Consider the following 19,804-nt stretch of genomic DNA (forward strand, 5'->3'; position numbering starts at 1 on the left):
CCTCTCACTGTTGTGGCCTCTTCCGTTGAGGAGCACAGGCTCCGGACGCGCAGGCTCAGCGGCCATGGCTCACGGGCCCAGCCGCTCCGTGGCATGTGGGATCTTCCCGGACCGGGGCACGAACCTGCATCCCCTGCATCGGCAGGCGGACTCTCAACCACTGCGCCACCAGGGAAGCCCTCTCATTGCGTTTTGACTTGCATTTCCCTAATGATTAGTGATATTGAGCATCTTTTCACATGCTTTTTGGCCATTTGTATATCTTCTTTGGAGAAATATCTATTCAAGTCCTTTGCCTATCTTTGAATGGGTTGTTTTTGTTGTTGTTGTTGAGTTTTAGGGGTTCTTTATATATTCCAGTTGTTAATCCATTATCAGATATATGATTTGCAAATATTTTCTCCCATTCCATGGGTTGATTTTTTTTTTTACTCTGTTGATAGTGTACTTTGATGCACAAAAGTTTTAATTTTGAAATCCACTTCATCTAACTTTTCTCTTGTTGACTGTACTTTTGGTGTCCTATCTAATATATCCGATGTCAGGAAGCTTTTTGTGTATGGACAGTTTAAGCTCTTACATTTATTTCTTTGACCTACTAAGGGTTAATTTTTGTACATGGCATACACTAAGGGTCCAACTTTATTCTTCTTCATATGGATATCCAGTTTTACCAGCACCATTTGTTGAAAAGACTGTCCATTCCCCATTGACTGATCTTGACACCTTGTTGAAAATCATTTGACCACATGTGCCGGGTTTATTTTAGTGCTATCTATTGTATTCTGTTGGTCTATATGTCTTTCTTTATGCCAATACCACACTGTTTTGGTTACTGTAGCTTTCTAGTAAGTTTTGAAATCAGGAAGTGTGATACCTTCAACTTTGTTCTTCTTTTTCAAGATTGTTTTGACTATTCGGGGTCCCTTTAGATTCCACAGGAGTTTTAATGTTGGGATGGGTTTTTCTATTTTTGCAAAAACTGTCATTGGGATTTGATAGAGATTGCATTGAATCTGTAGATTTCTTTGGGTATTTGACATTTTAACAATATTAAGTTTTCCAATCCATGAACCTGAGGTGGCTTTCCATTTATTTATGAGTCCTATAATTTCTTTCAGCAACGTTTTGTAGATTTCAGTGAACATCTTTTGCCTTCTTGGTTAGGTTTATTCCTATTATTTTGTTCTTTTTTCTTATTGTAAATGGTATTGTTTTCTTAATTTCCTTTTTGGTTTGTTCATTGTTAGTGTATAGAAATGCAACTGGTTTTTTTTGTGTTGATTTTGTATCCTTACAACTTTGCTGAATTCATTCATCCACAGTTTTAAAAGCAGTTGTATTTGTTTTCTGTGTTGTATAACAAAATACACAAATTTAGCAACTTAAAACAACACTCATTTGTTATCCTACAGTTTCTCTGGGGCAGGAGCCTGAGTGAGGTTGAACTGAGTCCTCTGCTTAGGGTCTCGTGAGGCTGCAATCAGATGTTGGCTGGGCTGAATTCTCGCCTGAAAACTCAACTGGGGGAAAATTTGCTTCTAAGCTCACTTAGATTTTTGGCAGAATTAATTTTCTTGTGGTTTTATGACTGAGGCTTCTTGCTTACTAGAAGTTACTTCATCATCTAGAGGCTATCTTCAAGCTCCTAAAGGCTTTTCTCAGCTTTTTTAATTTTTTTTTTTTTCTGGGGAGGGGACTGCGTTGGATCTTCATTGCTGTGCGTGGGCTTTCTCTAGTTGTGGTGAGTGGGGGCTACTCTTTGTTGTGGTGCGCAGGCTTCTCATTGCGGTGGCTTCTCTTGTTGCGAAGCATGGGCTCTAGGCTCACGGGCTTCAGTAGTTGCAGCACATGGGCTCAGTGCAGACTCACATGGGCATGCAGGCTCAGTAGTTGTGGCATGAGGGCTCTAGAACGCAGGCTTAGTAGTTGTGGCGCACAGGCTTAGTTGCTCCATGGCATATGGGATCTTCCCAGACCAGGGATCGAACCCGTGTCCCCTGCATTGGCAGGCGGATTCTTAACCACTGTGCCACCAGGGAAATCCCAGCTGCTCTCAGCTTATAGGGGCAACCTGAAGTTCTTGATCCTCTGGTGTTTCCCAGTCTCACCACTTCATCAGACCATCAGGGAGAGCCCAGAGCAAGTCTGCAGGCTAGACAGTCTTATGTAATATGACATAATCATGGGAATGACATCTCATAACCTTTGTCATATTCTGTTGGTAGAAGCAAGTCATAAGTTCTGCCCACATTCTTGGGGAGGTGTTTACACAAAGATGTGAACAGCAAGAGTTGGGGGTCATGGTGGGGTGGCCACCTTAGTGTCTGTCTGCCATAGCTGGTTACAAAACAGCACATATTTTATAAACCCATTTTGTGTAAAAAACATATATGTGCACTTAAAATATCTTCAAATGGTGGAAAACTGTTGTTTTTTATTGTTATTTTGTGGTATTTCTTCATTGTTTCCTCCTACTTCCTCTCCCTGCAACATTCCAGTTTTGGAATTTTAAATCTGTGTTTTCATTATAACTAAATATGTATTATTTACTACTTAAGCCAAGAATTATATCATGATTGTTTCCTTTCTTGTTTAACTTTCTTTTTTTCCCTGGGGGTTAAGGCCTTTTTTTTTTTTAAGCTTAGTTTTCTATTCACCTTATTTTTCCCAAATGCTCCAACAGATTTTTCAAGTGTCTATTACTCTTTCTAATTTATTTTGAGCAAAATAGTTAGTGGTTTATTTGTGAAATACCTGTAGAGAAATAGAAAGCAAAAATACAGCTTCAGGAAGAATAATAAAATGAGCAGCTGCAGTCTTACTACCTAGGCCAAGAAATTGAACATTACAGTATCCTAGAAGTTTCCTGTAAATATCCTTAAATGTCACCTTTTCCCCCTCCAGGTAGTCATAATCCCATTTTACACGTTAATCACTCTTTTGGGACCATTCCCTGCCTAGCCCTGCAGTCCCATCCCTCCCTCCAAATATGTATTCCTAATCAATACATGGTTTAATTTTGAGAAACTGAATAGTTTGACCACCTTTCTGTGTCTGTTAGTCAAGTTAGGCTAACCTACTGTAACAAACAAACCCCCAAGTTTCAGTGGTTTAACATGTTAAAGCTTATTTCTCACTCACATCTCTGCTGTGAGTTGGGAAGCACTGGCAAAGGAGTAATTGGTTCCACAGAGTCACCCAGGGACTCGAGCCCCTTTCATCTAGTGACTGCCATTCCCTGGGGCTCAAAGACTTTCACAGTTTCACTGAGCTGTCTGCGTCTGGCTGGCAGATTTGAGGGCAGAGAGGGAGAGTGGTAGATTCCATGGGAAGTTTGATGGGCCTGAACTAATACATACGTCACTTTTGTCCACATTCCATTGGCCAGAATTCAGTCAAATGGCTGTACTTAATGCAAGGAAGGTTGTGAAATGTAGCATAGCTGTGGGCAGAAAAGGGAAGTGACCTTGGTGAACAATAGGCCAGTTTCTACCATAGTATGTATTCCTAAGGAGTATCTTTTTTTGGACAGTTTTGAAAACCTGAATGGCAAGTATAAACCTAGCTATGAACAGAAAGGTCCATATTGCCACTATTAAATGAAGGCTTACAGGAGAAGATAAGCTGAACAGAGTCTTCCTTGAGTCCTTTCTGTAAGTCCTTGGGAAAGTTGGCTTATGAGTCTTGGGAAACCATAAGACTCATCACAATCAGGGCACCTGGCAGAGGTGAAGTTTTTACAAGGTACTAAATATCTAGAAGAAATATGGTTGGGGAAGTACAGTGCTATTTCTAAGCAGTTCCTGCTCTAGCCGTTAAGAATAGGTAAAAGCAAAATGTGTCCGTGGTGTGAAATAAGGCCTCAGCCAATCTAGGCACCTGGGGGTAGGACAGCGGGAACTTCATCAACATGGGGTCAAGACAAAGTAAATTCAGATACAAACCTGGGCCAGATCAGCTCATATTAAAAAGAAGTCTTAAAGGCTGTGGGAATTTGGGTGGTGACAGCCCTCTACTATGTCTCGTGAATCTCATTGCTTCAATCTGTAGCTTTCTTCCTGGGATGTCTCACCCTCGCTGGGTATCAATTCCCTTTGCCTTTTCTGTGTTGGATTTATTTCCTGTACGCTAAATTTCCTCCCTTTTGATTTTCTCTTTTATTAGAGATGTATCTTCTAGTAACTTATTAACAAAGGGTGTAAAAGAGGTAAATTTTTGAGAACTTGTGTGTCTGACGTGTTTTTAATAATCAAGTATGAGAATAGAACAGTGTGGCTGGGCATAGGTTGTCTGTAATTTTCTTTCAGGAATTTGAAGGCATCACTCTATTGTCTTCTTGTTGCCAGAATTACTTTTTGCTTCCAGAAGACTGAAAATTCTAATTGTTAATCCTTTATATGTGACCTGGTTTTTCCACCCCTGGAAGCTTGTAAAATCATCCTTGCCCCCATATTTGAAATTAACTATAATAATTCACTATGAAATACCTGTGGACTCAGGACTTGTGTTACACATTCTGTAGGCCCTTTGAATCTGGTGACTCATGTCCTGAATTTCTGGGAAGTTATTTTATTAATGATTTCTTTCTCTTTGTTTCTGTGTGTGTGTATGTGTTTCTGTGTGTGTGTGTCTGTCTGTGTGTGTGAGAGAGAGTGTGTGTGTGTGTGTGTGTGTGTGTGAGAGAGAGAGAGAGAGTGTGTGTGTGTGTGTGTGTTGGGGGGATGGGGGTAGTGGGTGAACAGGTATGGGAGGGTCAGTTTCTCTTTATTTTTATAAAAAGGGGCCACCAACTGTTGGTATTGAGTCTTTTCTGAGCAGAAGTGATGTGTCTAGAGTGGACCTCATTGCGTGTGTCTTTAGATTGGAGTAGCACTTGGATTACCTACTGTCACAGCTGTGCTGTCAGCTCTGCTCTCTAATCATTCCCTCATGAACATTGTACTTATATCGCATTGTATCTTGTTGACTTCTTCCTTTTATGAGCCTAATCAGTATCTTGCCTACCATTTCAGGGCATTATTTTGTTTCCCTAGTGGGTGAGCTACATGGTGGAAGGAATCATACAGGTCTTCAGGGAAACCCAAAAATTTTCGAGAATTTTGCTCTGATAATAAAAACGTGTGGACTTAAACATTGATGTTTTCCCCAAGACTTTAGAGGACATTAATGGTTGCTTCTTTGTTCTAACTTTGACCTGTTGATTTGAGTCAGAGTTTTAAATTTATTACATTTTTAAGGTTAATATAATGGTGTTCATTCTTTTTAAAATTAGCAATGTGTTTTTCATTTACTTAGAATTTGATTATGTCCATAAGTGTATTGGTTGATGTGAAATCTGTTAGAGAATTATGGTTTTACCAGAGATGACCAACATAAATTTTTATAGTCATACTTTGCAGTTGGTCTGAGAGGCTAAATGAATCTTTCCCCCTTAAAAGCTTATAAATATAGTGTCAAAGTTGGTTATCCTTACAAGTTTTCATACTATGAAATAGCCACAGAATTGTAGCTTTTAGCTTAAATCAGTTTTTGGTAAGGTGATTATCAACAGTATATAAAGCTTAAGAAAAAAGAAAATTCTTTTTTTTTCTTTTTTACATGATTGCCTTTGCCATTTATTATTCATATGTACAAAATTTTACATATTTTCAATCAAACTTTACATGCCATTTTGTCATCTTTCTGTACCTTATAGGCATGATATCAAACTTGTCCCTGTCTTTGCTTGCTTCCCGTGAGTTTTCTAATGCCACAGTTTATTGCATCATGTTGACTGGCCTTGACTTAAAGCTGTTGTCAGTTTGGGTCATTTTCAGCTTAGTGTTTTGTTTTACCGTAGATTAAAAAGAAATTCAAATGATTGTCTTTATTCATGTAATTTTTTTCTTTTGTTGTATTATGTTCTAAGTTTTATTTTTGTTACTATTAGAATAGAGTTATTATGAGTATCGTCAGTAGAATTCATTCCCAATCAGAAGGAGAACCTAAGTTCTAAGGCTAATTCTTTTTCCCCCTTTGGGATTTAATTCTGGTCCCTTCTATTTTATTATTAGTGGCAGAGGTTAGTTACATGCTTCTATCATATTCTGATTTTCATTCCTTTTCATGGAAGAAGTATTTCAGTAATAATTCCACATACCTCAGAAAGAAAACACACCCTTGTACAGTTCAGTAAGAGATGTTGCTACATATCTAGTTAATTGGAAATAGTGAAAAGTGCCTTCCCACAAAGTATGTAGGTCTGATGTTGGATTAGATTTGTGTTTGAAAATGTACAGTTTCCCACCCACCTACCCACCCACCTGTGGCTCAACTAAAATTAACTTTAGCCAGGGGATTTACTTCTGAGTTTTGCTTTGCCACCTCTTTTGCTATTTTGATTTCAGATCTTTTGTGGGGTTTTTTTTTTTTTTTTTTTTGGTGTCAGTTATACCTTATGTTTCTGAAGCATTTTACAGCTTATAGAAACGTTTATATCCATTTGATCTTTAAAACGACCTTTGTGATGTGAGAAGAAATTTAATAAGAGAAGTTCAAGACTTGTTCATTGAAAATCACAAAACATTGTAGAAAGAAATTAAAGAAGATCTAAATAAATGGCAAGATACCCCATGTTCATGGTTTGGAATCTTAATGTTGTTAAATGGCAGTACTCCCCAAGTTGATCTATGAGTCAATATAATCCCTATCAAAGTCCATGCTGCCCCACCCCCTTTTTTTTCCCTGCACCAGTTTTTGGTGCAGAAATAGTCATGCCCATCTTAAAATTTGTATGGAAAGATAAGGGACCCAGAATAGGCAATACAATCTTAAAGAAGGACAACAAAGTTGGAGGGCTCATTCTTCCTAATTTTAAAACTTACTGTAAAGCTACAATAATCCAGACAGTGTAATGCTGGCATAAAGATATACATATCAATCAATGGAATGGAATTGAGGGTCTAGAAATAAACCCTTACTTTTATGGTCAGTTGATTTTTAACAAGGGTGCCAAGACAATTCAATGAGAGAAAAAAATTGTCTTTTTAACAAATGGTACTTGGAAAAGTAGATATCCACATGCAAAAGAATGAAGTTGGATCCCTGCATCACAGCATATAAAAAGCTAACTCAGAATGGATCATATAAAACCTAAAACTGTAAAACTCTTAGAAGAAAACACAGGAGTAAATCTTTGTCACCTTGGGGTAGGCAGTGCTTTCTTAGCTATGCACCACCAAGGCCTTACAACAAAAGAAAAAAAAATTAGGTGACTTGACTTCCTCAAAGTAAAAACTTTTGTGCTTCAGAGAACACTATTAAGAAAGGATATGCAGAAATAGTATAAGTACATTCTCTGACCTCTTTACCATTTTAATTTTCCCACTGTAGTCTTTTGCCTACTTATAAGGCAGTGATTAGTATGTACATAGTACCTTGCAAATTCTCAGTAGATATTTGTTGAAAAGGGAAAAATTAAAGGTATATGATTTATTTTATTAAAATTTCCTAATTTTACAATCTCCATATTAATTACATTAAAAATCATATCCTTATTGCATGCTTTCATATTTCTCCCTCGTTTTTGGTTTTATCTTTGTTTTCGTCACCTGAGCTTCTGTTAACCCTAGTACTTCTGCTGTTTTCTTGTTTTCTGCTTTATTTCACACTTTTAAGTGTGACCTATCTTCAACAGTATGTAATTTTCTCTCTCCCTTCCTTTCATTCTCTGAACATACGACCGTGTATTTCTGAGATACTTTAAAAGGCGTAGGGAAAGGAGGCCATGTGAGTGGTACTAGAACATGGTTTACTTCGTAGGGCAAACTGAGAATGCAGTTGTTGGTAAGAGACATCTTCCTAATTTAGGTTCTGCACAGTTGATGAAGTAGTATTATAAATCACGTTGAACATACAGCCCATTAGAGTTCATTTATTGAATAACATTGTTGGCAAGGAAGGAAGTGCATCACTGGCATGTCATCTTATGAAAAGAAGAATTGGAAAGATTGTCAGTTGTGTTGTGTATATGAGAATACTATGTATTCAAAATATGAAACTTTAAAAAACATTTTTGGTAATTCTTAGGACTTCTGAATGTGGAAGTAGGAGATATGATTATACGAGTTCGCTTCGACCCTTTACAGGCATTATATTTTATAAAAGATGAGTTTAAATTAACCATTATAGGTTTTGATACTTTCCTGAGATTTAGTTTGTGCTTAGCATCTACCTTTCCTTGTTCTGCCAGGCCGTCCAGTGTTGACTCATGTATTTTTTGCCTCATATATATATATTTTTTTTTTTTTACTTTGCCTCAAGTTCTAGACGGTTTTTTTTTTTGGTCGATTTTGTAGGTCCTGGTAATGATTTATTCATTTTGTGTAATGGTCTCATCTAGATATTTGCAGAATTGGTATTTTTAATTATAATCCCTACCTCCCTTTTCCTCCCTCCCTTCCTTCCTTTCTTTTTCCTTTTTTCCTTTCTCCCCACCCAACCCTTTGCCCTTCCCCCTCCTCCATTTTCTTCTTTCAGTCCAGGAATTCCTGTTCTCTCCTTTTCCTAATCTTTCTAAGGTATACATAGCTATTTGTATTCTTCTATCCTCTGGTTACCTCTGCCTTCCATTTTTGTTTCAAATCAAGATTTTTTAATTGCAATTCCCAGTTCCCAGGCCTATTGTTCATTTAGTCATCTACCTTTCTCACCGGTTACATTTTTTTAATATAAATTTATTTATTTATTTGTTTTTACTTTTGGCTGTGTTGGGCTTTCGTTGCTGTGCGCAGGCTTTCTCCAGTTGCGGTGTGCGGGCGTCTCATTGCGATGGCTTCTCTTGTTGTGGAGCACGGGCTCCAGGCGCGCGGGCTTCAGTAGTTGCAGCATGCAGGCTCAGTTGTTGTGGCTCGCGGGCTCTCTAGAGTGCAGGCTCAGTAGTTGTGGCACACGGGCTTAGTTGCTCTGTGGCATGTAGGATCTTCCTGGACCCAGGCTTGATTCCGTGTCCCCTGCATTGGCAGGCAGATTCATAACCACTGCACCACCAGGGAAGCTCTCACCGGTTACTTTTTTCCTAATACTTTATTATAGAAAATTTCAAACATACAAAGAAGTTAAGGGAACTCCCTTGCCGTCCAGTGGGTTAGGAATCTGCACTTTTACTGCAGGGGTCCAGGTTCGATCCTGGTCCGGGAACTAAGATCTTGCAAGCCTCACAGCATGGCCAAAAAAAAAAAAAAAAAGGTTGACAGAGGTCTGTGAACACTCACGTACCTACCACCTAGATTCTACTATTAATATTTTATTATACTTTGTCACCTATATATTCCTTTATCCATTCTTCTATCTATCCATTATTCTATCTTTTTTTGTTTTTGTATGCATTTCAAAATAAGTAGCAGTTATAAGTACACTTCAACCCTAAATATTTCAACATGTGCATCATTGACTAGAGTTCAGTATTTGTTTAGAGGACTTTTTCTTTTGAGGTGGAATTTATATAGAATGATGTGCACGGATCTTAAGTGTACCATTTAATGACCTCTGTCTTTCCTTCTAAGTCAATTGTATTCTAATAAGAGGACTAACACTAACTAAGAGCATTATGAGGCCATACTAGCAAAACTTGTGTATTCATTTGGATTTTCCAGAAAAGACTATGAATACCACAGAGTACCTTAAAACTTTCTTCTTATTTTTGTTTTTATTATGTAAATGTACTACAGTATAATGATTATAGTTAAAAGTGTTTTTATTTTTTCCATATTGTTCCATGCTTCACCAAGAATTCTTAGTATGGCCAATGATATCACATGATGCATGCTGGAATAAATAACTTGAGGATACTTTTATTTAGTTAAAAATATGAAATTTTAAAGAAAGGCTAGGATGGCCCTTTTGTCAGCTTCATAAGCTAAATATGTGAAAGAGCTAGTTAATTCAAGACCCTTTGAACATTTCTGGAGTGCTTTGTGGTCTTTTAAGTGCTTGCATTTATCTTAACTCATTTGAGCCTCACATTAGCCGTGTTAGGTAGTTGGGACAGTTGTTATTTCTGCTCTCTGGATGAAGAAAGCAAGGCATAGGCAGTGGGAAGGACAAAGCAGCAGTTGGTCATACAACCAATTGAACTCAGATCCTCTCACTTTAAATCTTGTCCAACGGCAACAGCTACAATCACACTAATTCTTTAGTTCAGGTGCTATTCTGGATCCTTGGATTTGCTTATGAATAACTAACAAATGTCTTATTGTACAAACTAGGGTCAACTGTAATACCAATGCTGACGCGAAGACTTATGCCAATATTTTGAATTCTCTATGATGAAATATTTAGATATAAGGCAACCGCAGCCATCAGGATCCAGACAGAACTATCTAAGTGTGCTATGTTTAGAGTATGGCACACTGATATTCTGTTCTCACGAGAGTGAACAATATCATGATTGAAATGCCACTTAATGTGGCAAAATGCCTATTTTTCAGAAATGTATTACATGAGAAGCTTATTGGAGAAGAGAAAGCCTAATTGATATACCTGTTTTAGAAGGTTTATATTCCACAACATCCTTTCTTTCCTTTAGGTAGACAAATACTTAATGACAAAACCATCTGGAGAAAATCAGCTTGATGTTGGGTAAAGGACTTAACAAAAACCAGTCAGTTTTGTTCTTGTCAGTGAATGTAAAGGTTTAGCTCTTGGTTTAGTTGATAGCACTAAGGAAAAGCTGGGAGAAATTAACATGGCTCCCGATGAAAAGTGTTCTTGAGAAAACCTCCTTGGAATAGAAACTTACTGAAAGTCCTTTAGAATCAGAAACCGGAACTAATTTATTCGAGGTCACCTTTGAGTCTGTACCTTTAATTTTGGTATTTTGTTGAAAAGTAGTTTTCTATCGACTGTGCCAGAAATCTTATTTCTTTTAAGGTTTCCTCCATCGCTGGTGTAGAATGTTCTGGAGTTGTTAGAAGATAGTTGCATAGGAGCTGAAAACCAGATTTTTCTGGTATTAGTAAGTGTGTCTGCTTACAGAATACAAATAATATAATTTTTTTCAAAAGCACTAGATTGTTTTTTGAAATAGGTAATGGTCGATCTGCCTCATGTGCAAATGAAAAAGGTGACAGGACCTGGCCAGTCATGCACGTAAACACCTGGGTACCCTTGTAGGTAGGACACGAAGGATAAGGAAGACAGGGAAGTTCCCTTTTCCTGCTCATTAGCCTGTGCCTCTGTCCCTTTCACTGTTATCTTTCTCTCTGGGTGGGTTAGCCTGGAGCTTGTTGAAACAGTTTTGTTTTTTAGGCGTTTTTAAGAAAAGATAATTCTTTATATAAATCTGCGTGCTAGGAATATCCTGGCAGCTCTAAGGTCTAAGACAGTGTTGGTTGAGAAAGATGGAAATTGGATTACAGGGAAAGAGGAGAAAGAAATCCTACATTCAAAAGAGCACCACCAGCAGTGGCTTCAGATTGCATGTCTCAGCTGTGTAGTATATTGAGCCTAATTTGGGTGTGATCCACTTTGGGGCCAGTTTATTCTTTGATATGAATGTTTTTATTTTTAAATGCATGTCTTTTTTCCTTTTTCTTTAAAATGCTATTGAAATTTTAAAGAATCAAGAAGAAAAAAATGCGTCCATAATCTCGTCCTCGTAACAAAACTGCTATTAAGCTTTTGCTACACTTCCAGCCAAATCTTTCTTCTGTAATTATTTTTGTGTGTCTGGAATTAGAAAATGGCTGTTTTTGTGAAATGCCTGCTTCTGTGAAATGTCTTTTAGTGAGTCCTTGGAAAGTTGGCTGAAGGACAAATACTGGATGATATCACAGCACATCAGCTAAATTGTCACTCCAGTCTCAAAAGGAACTTTGTGTTGCATGCTGCATTTTTCTCAGTGGATGACTAATATTTGTAGAGCATTACTATTAAATAAGTGAAAGATTTTTAAAATGATGCTGACGATGAGGATGATGGGAGACTTCTGAAAAAACTCCTCTGTGCTTTCCAGAAATTGTCTTGATTTCTGGCTGGAAGTTATCCGCTGCTGCTTTCACATATACATTCTTTTTTTTCTTCCATTTCCACTTAAATGAATCCTTTTCTTGTATCAGATATATTTTCTATGGCAGAATAATAAACTGTCTTCAGTCTTCATTCTGATTGACAGATATACAAGTCAGCTATGTGGGAATAAAAATGGTGTCAACTAAGATGGGAATGGCCTGAATTTTCATTGGAGAGAACTTTTTTGGAAGAATGAAGTGGTTCTGTTTTATTTTGCTTGAAACAAGTAAATTACAATGCATTAAAGTCACTTGTACTTTTCATATAGTTCATACTATTAGGATAAACTTACTTGAGATTTTCTTTGTGACTCACTGTATAATGAAATTTCGCCAGTCTATTTTGATAAAACTAGGGAAAAAAATTAAGTTAATGGATATTTCACTAAATGAGAAGGAGGTCGTATAAATTGGGATGCATTCTCAGGAGTTTTTTTTTTTTTTTTTTTTTTGCGGTACGCGGGCCTCTCACTGTTGTGGCCTCTCCCGTTGCGGAGCACAGGCTCTGGACGCGCAGGCTCAGCAGCCATGGCTCACGGGCCCAGCCGCTCCGCAGCATGTGGGATCTTCCCAGACCGGGGCACAAACCCGTGTCCCCCGCATCGGCAGGCAGATTCTCAACCACTGTGCCACCAGGGAAGCCCCTCTCTGGAGTATTTTTAATTTCATATACCATGTGTTAGAAAGCTTAGATGGTCTTTATCATCCTTGTTATTTAATCCTGGCAGATGAATTTTTCTTCTCTCTTTTGTAAAAATACATCTATCTTATAATAATAACAATAAAAATAGACCCATAGATATATTCTTAGTTGTTGGCCTGTGTCATCACTGTTTTGTTCATCAGAGTATCTTTGGCACCTCCCATAGTACCTACCTGGCAATAGCAGGCACTCAGAATTTGTTGCATAGAGGGTGTTGGTTATTGCTAATTGCAGAGTAATAAACCTTCATTTGTTTTTTATTGTGTTTTTTTTTTGATGTGGTAATGGTTTAAGTGGAATTGTTTCTTGAATTACATTAAAAGCCAACTTACCCTTGTAGCTTTAAGGCTCTATATTAAAATTTCTTGAATATGTGCTCTCAAAGTTTTAGGCTGAATGACTTTTCTGAAATGTTTTTGACTTTCAAATGGAAATAGATTTTAGAAATAGCTGTAGTAACTTTAACCTGTTAAGTAGAATTACTGCTCTTTGCAGTTTTCTGAGGCTAATATGGTTATACATTCTGTGTTTAGCATGGTAAAAAGAGTTAGGAGGTTTAGTAATTAGTATAAATTTAAATATTCTAAAATTTATTGAAATAAATTGATAGTGGAGGACAAAGTGTTTGGTGACTAATTTCTTTAATTTATACATAAATATATAAATATTATTTCTCTTTGTTAAAAGTGTAAATGAGCATTAAAAGTGCATAAAGAGAAGCATCCTAAATTATTGTTTCTTTTTATTTCAAGGCTGAAAACAGTGAAGTCACTTTTCGCAGTTAAAAGACTATTAAGAAGACAAGATGGGGACTCCTGGTTCTGGAAGGAAAAGGACACCTGTGAAAGACCGATTTTCTGCAGAAGATGAAGCTTTGAGTAGCATTGCCAGAGAGGTATGTCTGGAAGACCCCTCTCAACACTGAGTTGTACAGATGAGAATGCTATAAAAATTCTGGGTGGAGGGTTGGAGATATATACAGACATTCATTCATTAAGCTAGTTTCAGAATGTTTACTATAAATAAGATGTTAAATATGCCCTCTAAAATACTGTATTAGAGTAAAATACAGTTACTGTCTCTTTACTTGAATATTTATTTAACTCATTTAAAATTAATTTTTCATTTTATTTTTGTGGATTAGTTGACTTCCAGGTATTTGTCCTGATGTTTTGAAATTTATAATTAATCTTCATTATTGAAACTTAAGGTAATTAGAATGTTGAAGATATGATAACTATATTACAAAAATGCTCATTGGGCTCTACAGTTAATATATTCCAGGAAGCACTGTATAAGTGTTAACAGAAATAATCCTTATTTGGTGTCTGCTCAGATTCAGTGTCTTAGCTGTTTTTTGAATAATTGCAGTGGAATTTTTATGTCTAACTTTTAGCTAGTAATAGAGCTTCTGGAGCATTTTTGTTTTGGTTTGTTGACAACTCAGAAAAAAGGAAAGGGGTGTCACCTATCGAATCTCTGGCAGCATTTCCTGTTGCATATTGAAAATTTAAGATAACTCCCAGCTGTGATTTCTTAGTGAGGAACCAACTTTGTTTCAGCCTCTTATCTGCAGCTGCAGACCTGACCATATACTAACCTGGTACAAGAATTGCTTAGAGCATTTTAAAATTGTATTCTTTGGGTGAGAATTATTCCCTCATCACTTCCTCTTTGTTATTCTTAGTAAATAACTCATTTAGGACTAGTGCTGTTTCCTTTTGACATATTACACAGTCTTTTTTTGGATCCAGCTCACTGTTACGTTTTTCCTTTTATAAGCTACTCAGCTTTTGAATTAGAAGTCAAATTTTGTAGGAGGATATTTGAAGCAGAGGAAAGTTATCTAAAAACTGATGACAAAACTGTGATAATACTTCAACAAAATTACTTTTAAAAAATCTGAGATATTTTTAGATAAAAAGGTAAAAGATATTTTAAAATGAAGTAGTGGATGACACTTTACAATGGTCTTAAGTATTTACCCGAATGAAGTATTTTGGAAGCCACGTAGTTTTAGTTGAAAATTGAAACTACTCAAAATGTTTGCTTCCAAAATTGGAGGGATTTACATACCCAGATTTCTGTAAGGGGGGAAAATGCCAGTATGTTTTAGGCTCTTTCTGTACCGTCACTGGGTGCCTGAACTCTTTTTTTGGATGTGATGCTTCATTTACAAAACTGGGTAGCATTCTAGCATCCAACACTGGAGTGCTTACTATGTGACAAATACTATTTAAGCATTTTAAATGAATTAGTTTATTTACTCTCCACAAAATTGTGAAATGGGTTCTATTATATTCTCCATTTTACAGATGAAGAAATCATTGCATAGAAAAGATAAGTAACTTCCCTAAGGTCACACAGCTAAGAAATAGCTGAGCTTGGATTCAAAAACATAGTCTCACTGTGCTGGGCTGTTTTCAGTCTTCTCCATCTCCTCCATTAATATTTTGTTTTTCTGTAGCTTTTCATGATTTTAAAAGCACTTTCACATCTTGATTCTCACAATAACCTTATGAGTTAGGTAGGATAGGCATTGTTATTAGCCTTATTTACAGATGAGGAAACAGATGAAGCTGAGAGATTAATGTCTGGAAGGTATCAGAACTGGGACTCACATTCAGCTTTTAAAGCCATTGTTTATTTTTCTGTATCATACTACTTCCAGAAGAGCTGGACTTTTGGAGAGTTATAAGCGTGGCTTTGAATTCTGGCTGTACTAGTTGCTGGTTGAGTAATCTTGTTAAGTAACTACTCTGGACTTCATTTGCCTCATCTGTAAAATGGGAATACTATGGGCCTCCTGTATTATAGGGCTGCTGTGACAATTAAAGTAAATAGTGCATGTAAACTTTACCATAGTGTTAGGCTTCCAGTAGGCTATTTTGTTGCTTATTAATAAGTTGAAATAGAAAGTAAGAATAGAAGTAAAATATTCTTCTTTTACAAAAAATATATTTATTAAGATAGGTGTTCTAAAACGTGGTTGATCATCTGAATCCCCCAGGTTGCTTTTTCAATGTACAGATTCCCAGGTGTTACCCCATACTTGCTAAATCTGAATCTATGAGGTTGAGCTTATAAATCTGTATTTAAATACACACACACACACACACACACACACAATTAGGAATAAAAGCTAACAGAACCCCCATAACAATTAAAAAGGACAAATAGCTTAATCTTTCTTTTTTTTTAAGTTAAATCTAAGAGTTTAATTTGTCTTTTCCTCACTTCAAATTGTTTTTTGAGGTAGACAGGGTATACCATAAATAAAGAAAACTAGCCTCTTTTTCCTCCTGCTTACCGTCTGCTAAAGTATCCATGCTTCTCAGTTGGCCCCAAATGAGGCAACTAGAGGGAATGAAGAGCAAAAGAAACAAAAGGCATGAATATGTTCTGCAAACTGGATAATTTGCATGCTAAAATGTGGAACCGAGTGCACTTTAAAAATTGTTGTAAAATACTCATAAAATTTACCACTTTAGCCATTTTTAAGTGTACAGTTCTGTGGACTTAAGTACAGTCACATTGTTGTGCAACCATCATCACCATCCATCTCCAGAATTCTTCTTATCTTGTAAAACCTGTTGGCATTTTTAAAAGATGTTGAAATGTTTGAAGATTGCTCCATGAAGGCAGGAATGTGGATGGATCTAGAACTCCCGCCGTGTCTGTAATAGGCATGTTGCTGCTTTGCTGGGTGAGCATGTGTGTCACAACTCTGTGAAGATGTCATAAGAGCAGGTGTTGGAGGAGGTCAGCAGCAGGTTCTCTAGGGTATCAGAAGGCCAATCTGGATGCTTACCTTTCTCGCTTGTTTGACTTTGATTGTCCCACAGGTTTGGGGGGAAATGCAGTTGGAGAGTTGACTTTCAGTGAAAATTACCCGAAAGCACAGAGTGTATCAAATGGAGACCCTTAGGCAGCTAGCCTCGCAAAAGGAGAAAGATAGGGATGGATGAAAGCCAGTTATGCCGCCTTACCACGGTCAGTTTGGTGAGTGTTATGAAGAGTGTTCCTATGAGAAGTAGAAGCTTCTTGGAGGGTTTGCAAGCAGTCTTACTATGGCCTCACTGAAGCCTGGAATATTCCTCCTTTCCTTGTTGTAGAGCTGAAATTATGAAGAAAACATGTTTTCTGCACATCTCTTCAAATGGAAGTCATCAGAACGTTGCTTATTTTTGAAGCTGATGATTTGAAAGCCCTTGCAGTTCTAAAATTCTGTGATCTCTTTTGAGATTCAGGACCCAAAGAAAATTCATACTCATAACACACAACTCTCTTGAATCTAAAGAATCAATGACAGGCATAGAAAGCGATCGTCTTTTATAGGAGTTAGGGTCTAGTAAGTGGAATGTTTGGAGACTTTTACGTTGAGCAGAATTTACGTGTATACATATTTGGTGTGCAAACCTACTTGTAATAATAAGGAAGAAAAAGAAACTATGGCTGTTTAACATTTGTAGCTGCTAGAACTTGGATTTCATTTTTTTAAATAACTTTATTGAGATATAATTCACATAACATATAGTTCACTCATTTGAAGCATACCATTCAATGGTTTTTACATGATTCACTTTTAATTTGTGGTTAAAATATATATAAGAAAATTTGCCATTTTAACCATTTTTAAGTCTACAACTCATTGGCATTAATTACATTAACAGTGTTTTATAACCAGCACCACTGTCTATTTCAAAAATCTTTCATCACCCCAGACAGAAATTCTGTAACCATTAAGTAGTAACTCCATTGCCCCCTCTTTTAGCCCCTGGTAACCTCTAATCTACTTTATGTCCCTATGAATTTGTCTAATTCTAGATACTTCATATAACTGGAATTTTACAATATTTGTCCTTTTTGTGTCTGGTTTTTTTCACTTAGCATAATGTCTTCAAGATTCATCCGTGTTGTAGCATGTGTCAGAACTTCATTCCTCTTTTTTTTTTCCTTGTAAATAACTTAATTCCTTCTTTTATAGCTGAATGATGTACCATTGTATGTATATATTATACTTTGTTTATCCATTTATCTATTGATGGACCCTTGGTTGGATTTTATTATTTTGCTGCTTAAAGAGGTAAATTCCAGGCATCTGGAATGATGAGTAGTGAGAACCAGAAGTTTGTGGTTTTGATTATAGATTAGCAGCCTGAGAAGGATACAAAGGGAAGAATTGTGCTTAGTTTAAAAGATACTGTCCAGAGGGCTTCCCTGGTGGCGCAGTGGTTGAGAGTCCGCCTGCCGATGCAGGGGACACGGGTTCGTGCCCTGGTCTGGGAAGATCCCACATGCCACGGAGCGGCTGGGCCCGTGAGCCATGGCCACTGAGCCTGCGCGTCCGGAGCCTGTGCTCCGCAACGGGAGAGGCCACAACAGTGAGAGGCCCGTGTACCGTAAAAAAATAAATAAATAAAAAAGATACTGTCCAGTGTTATTGTTTTATGGAATAATAATCATAATAGCTTGATAGAGCTAATGATTTTCTCATAGTTTTTTAGCTATTTTATTTGAGTATTCATTTTTAGGCCATGTCGAACTAAGGATAAAAAACTCTTGGCAAGGATAGCAGTTTTTTAAAATGCAAAGAATTACCATAATCAATAATAATTATGGGTAATACCATCTTTCATTTAAGAATAAAGTAGTCTTGGGGGCTTCCCCGGTGGTCCAGTGGTAAGGAATCTGCCTTCCAATGCAGGGGACATGGGTTCAATCCCTGGTGGAGGAACTAAGATCCCACATGCCGCGGTGCAACTAAGCCCACACGCCTCAACTAGAGAGCCTGCATGCCACAAACTACAGAGCCCATATGCCTGGGAGCCTGTGTGCCACAGCTAGAGAGAGGAAACCCGAACTCCACAACTAGAGAGAAGCCCACGCACCACAGGGAAAAGATCCCGCATACCTCTATGAAGATACCGTGTGCTGCAACTAAGACCCAAAGCAGCCAAAAAAATAAAGAAAAAAAATTAAAAACTTAAAAAAAAGATTAAAAGAAAAGAATAAAATGGGTTCCTTTTTTAAACGTGAATTTTGAATGTCATTCATTTAGTAAATGTTTATTGAGCATTTACTCTCTGTAGATGCTGTGTTAGGTAAGGAGGACAGGGAATGGACAGGTCTAACATGGTCATTTCCCTTTCTGGAGCTTAAGTTCTAGAGGGGAAAATTGACGCTAAAAAATCATTACATAATGGACCTGTTCTTTGATTTTCAGCTTCTTTTTTTTCTTCAAATTTAATGTCTACATTTAATATTGTAATTTCTGTCTTGAAAGCTGTGATTGTCAGTGTATATCACAACCAGTGGCATTCTTAGAATTGAGCAAATGTAATAATACATTTATTTACAACGGTGCTAAATGCTTTGAGTGAACAGTAAATGATTTCATTAAAGAGTGTGTGATGGGGGACTTGACATTTTGGGGGCTTTGGGAAGGCTTCCCTGAGGAAGCGCCTTTTCAATTGAGTTTGAAGGAGGAATGCAGTGATTTAGGGGAAGCAGTTGTCAGATGCGGGGAGGAGCTTTACAGTCAGAGGGAAGAATGTGTGACAAGCTTGGAGGCTGAAAGAGTGTGGAGAATTCAAGGAGTAACAACAGCACAGCTAACATTTGCTGAGCTCTTATTATGTACCAGGCACTATTCTAAGTTCTTTAAACAGATTTAATCCTCTTGATAACTCTATGGGGTGGTCTACTATTCTCATTTTATCCGTGATGAATCCAAGGCATGGAGAAGTGAGGTAACTTGCGCAAGGCCACATAGCTAGAAAAGGGTCGGGCTGAAATGTGCACTTTGGCTCCTACACTCTTAATATTTGCCTCCCGTGATATCACTGTTAACTCTGACACGTACAGCAAGGAGGAGAGTAGCCAGAGAGGTAGGCAGGAGCCAGGTCACACAGGCCGGTGGTTCTCAACTGAGAGTGATTTTGTCTAGCTGAGGGCAGTTGGCAGTGTATGAAGATATTTTTGCCTGTCATAACAGGGGGAGGGGCGCGCTAGTGGCATGTGTGGGGAGAGGCCAGGGATGTTGCTAAAA

General features: G+C 37.4%; 1 protein-coding gene and 1 long non-coding RNA gene across 13 annotated transcripts in view; one reads left to right on the forward strand and one right to left on the reverse strand.

The window, feature by feature from the left end:
- Positions 1-19,804, forward strand: part of LRRFIP2 (LRR binding FLII interacting protein 2) — a 117,920-nt gene that overhangs the window by 7,364 nt on the left and 90,752 nt on the right. For all 12 annotated transcript variants that reach the window (XM_073810990.1, XM_073810978.1, XM_073810980.1 and 9 more), the window contains exon 2: positions 13,506-13,648. In XM_073810990.1, coding sequence (XP_073667091.1) covers positions 13,559-13,648 — 90 coding nt within the window. In that variant the 5' untranslated portion in view covers positions 13,506-13,558. The remainder of the gene's footprint in view (positions 1-13,505; positions 13,649-19,804) is intronic.
- Positions 10,860-16,377, reverse strand: LOC141279756 (uncharacterized). Its single transcript, XR_012334544.1, has 3 exons — positions 16,237-16,377; positions 16,064-16,110; positions 10,860-10,970 (listed from the first exon to the last, which is right to left on the reverse strand). It is a non-coding gene; the product is annotated as an uncharacterized lncRNA (long non-coding RNA).

Source organism: Tursiops truncatus, chromosome 10, assembly GCF_011762595.2.
Source record: "Tursiops truncatus isolate mTurTru1 chromosome 10, mTurTru1.mat.Y, whole genome shotgun sequence".
In the NCBI taxonomy this organism is placed as follows: Eukaryota; Metazoa; Chordata; class Mammalia; order Artiodactyla; family Delphinidae; genus Tursiops; species Tursiops truncatus.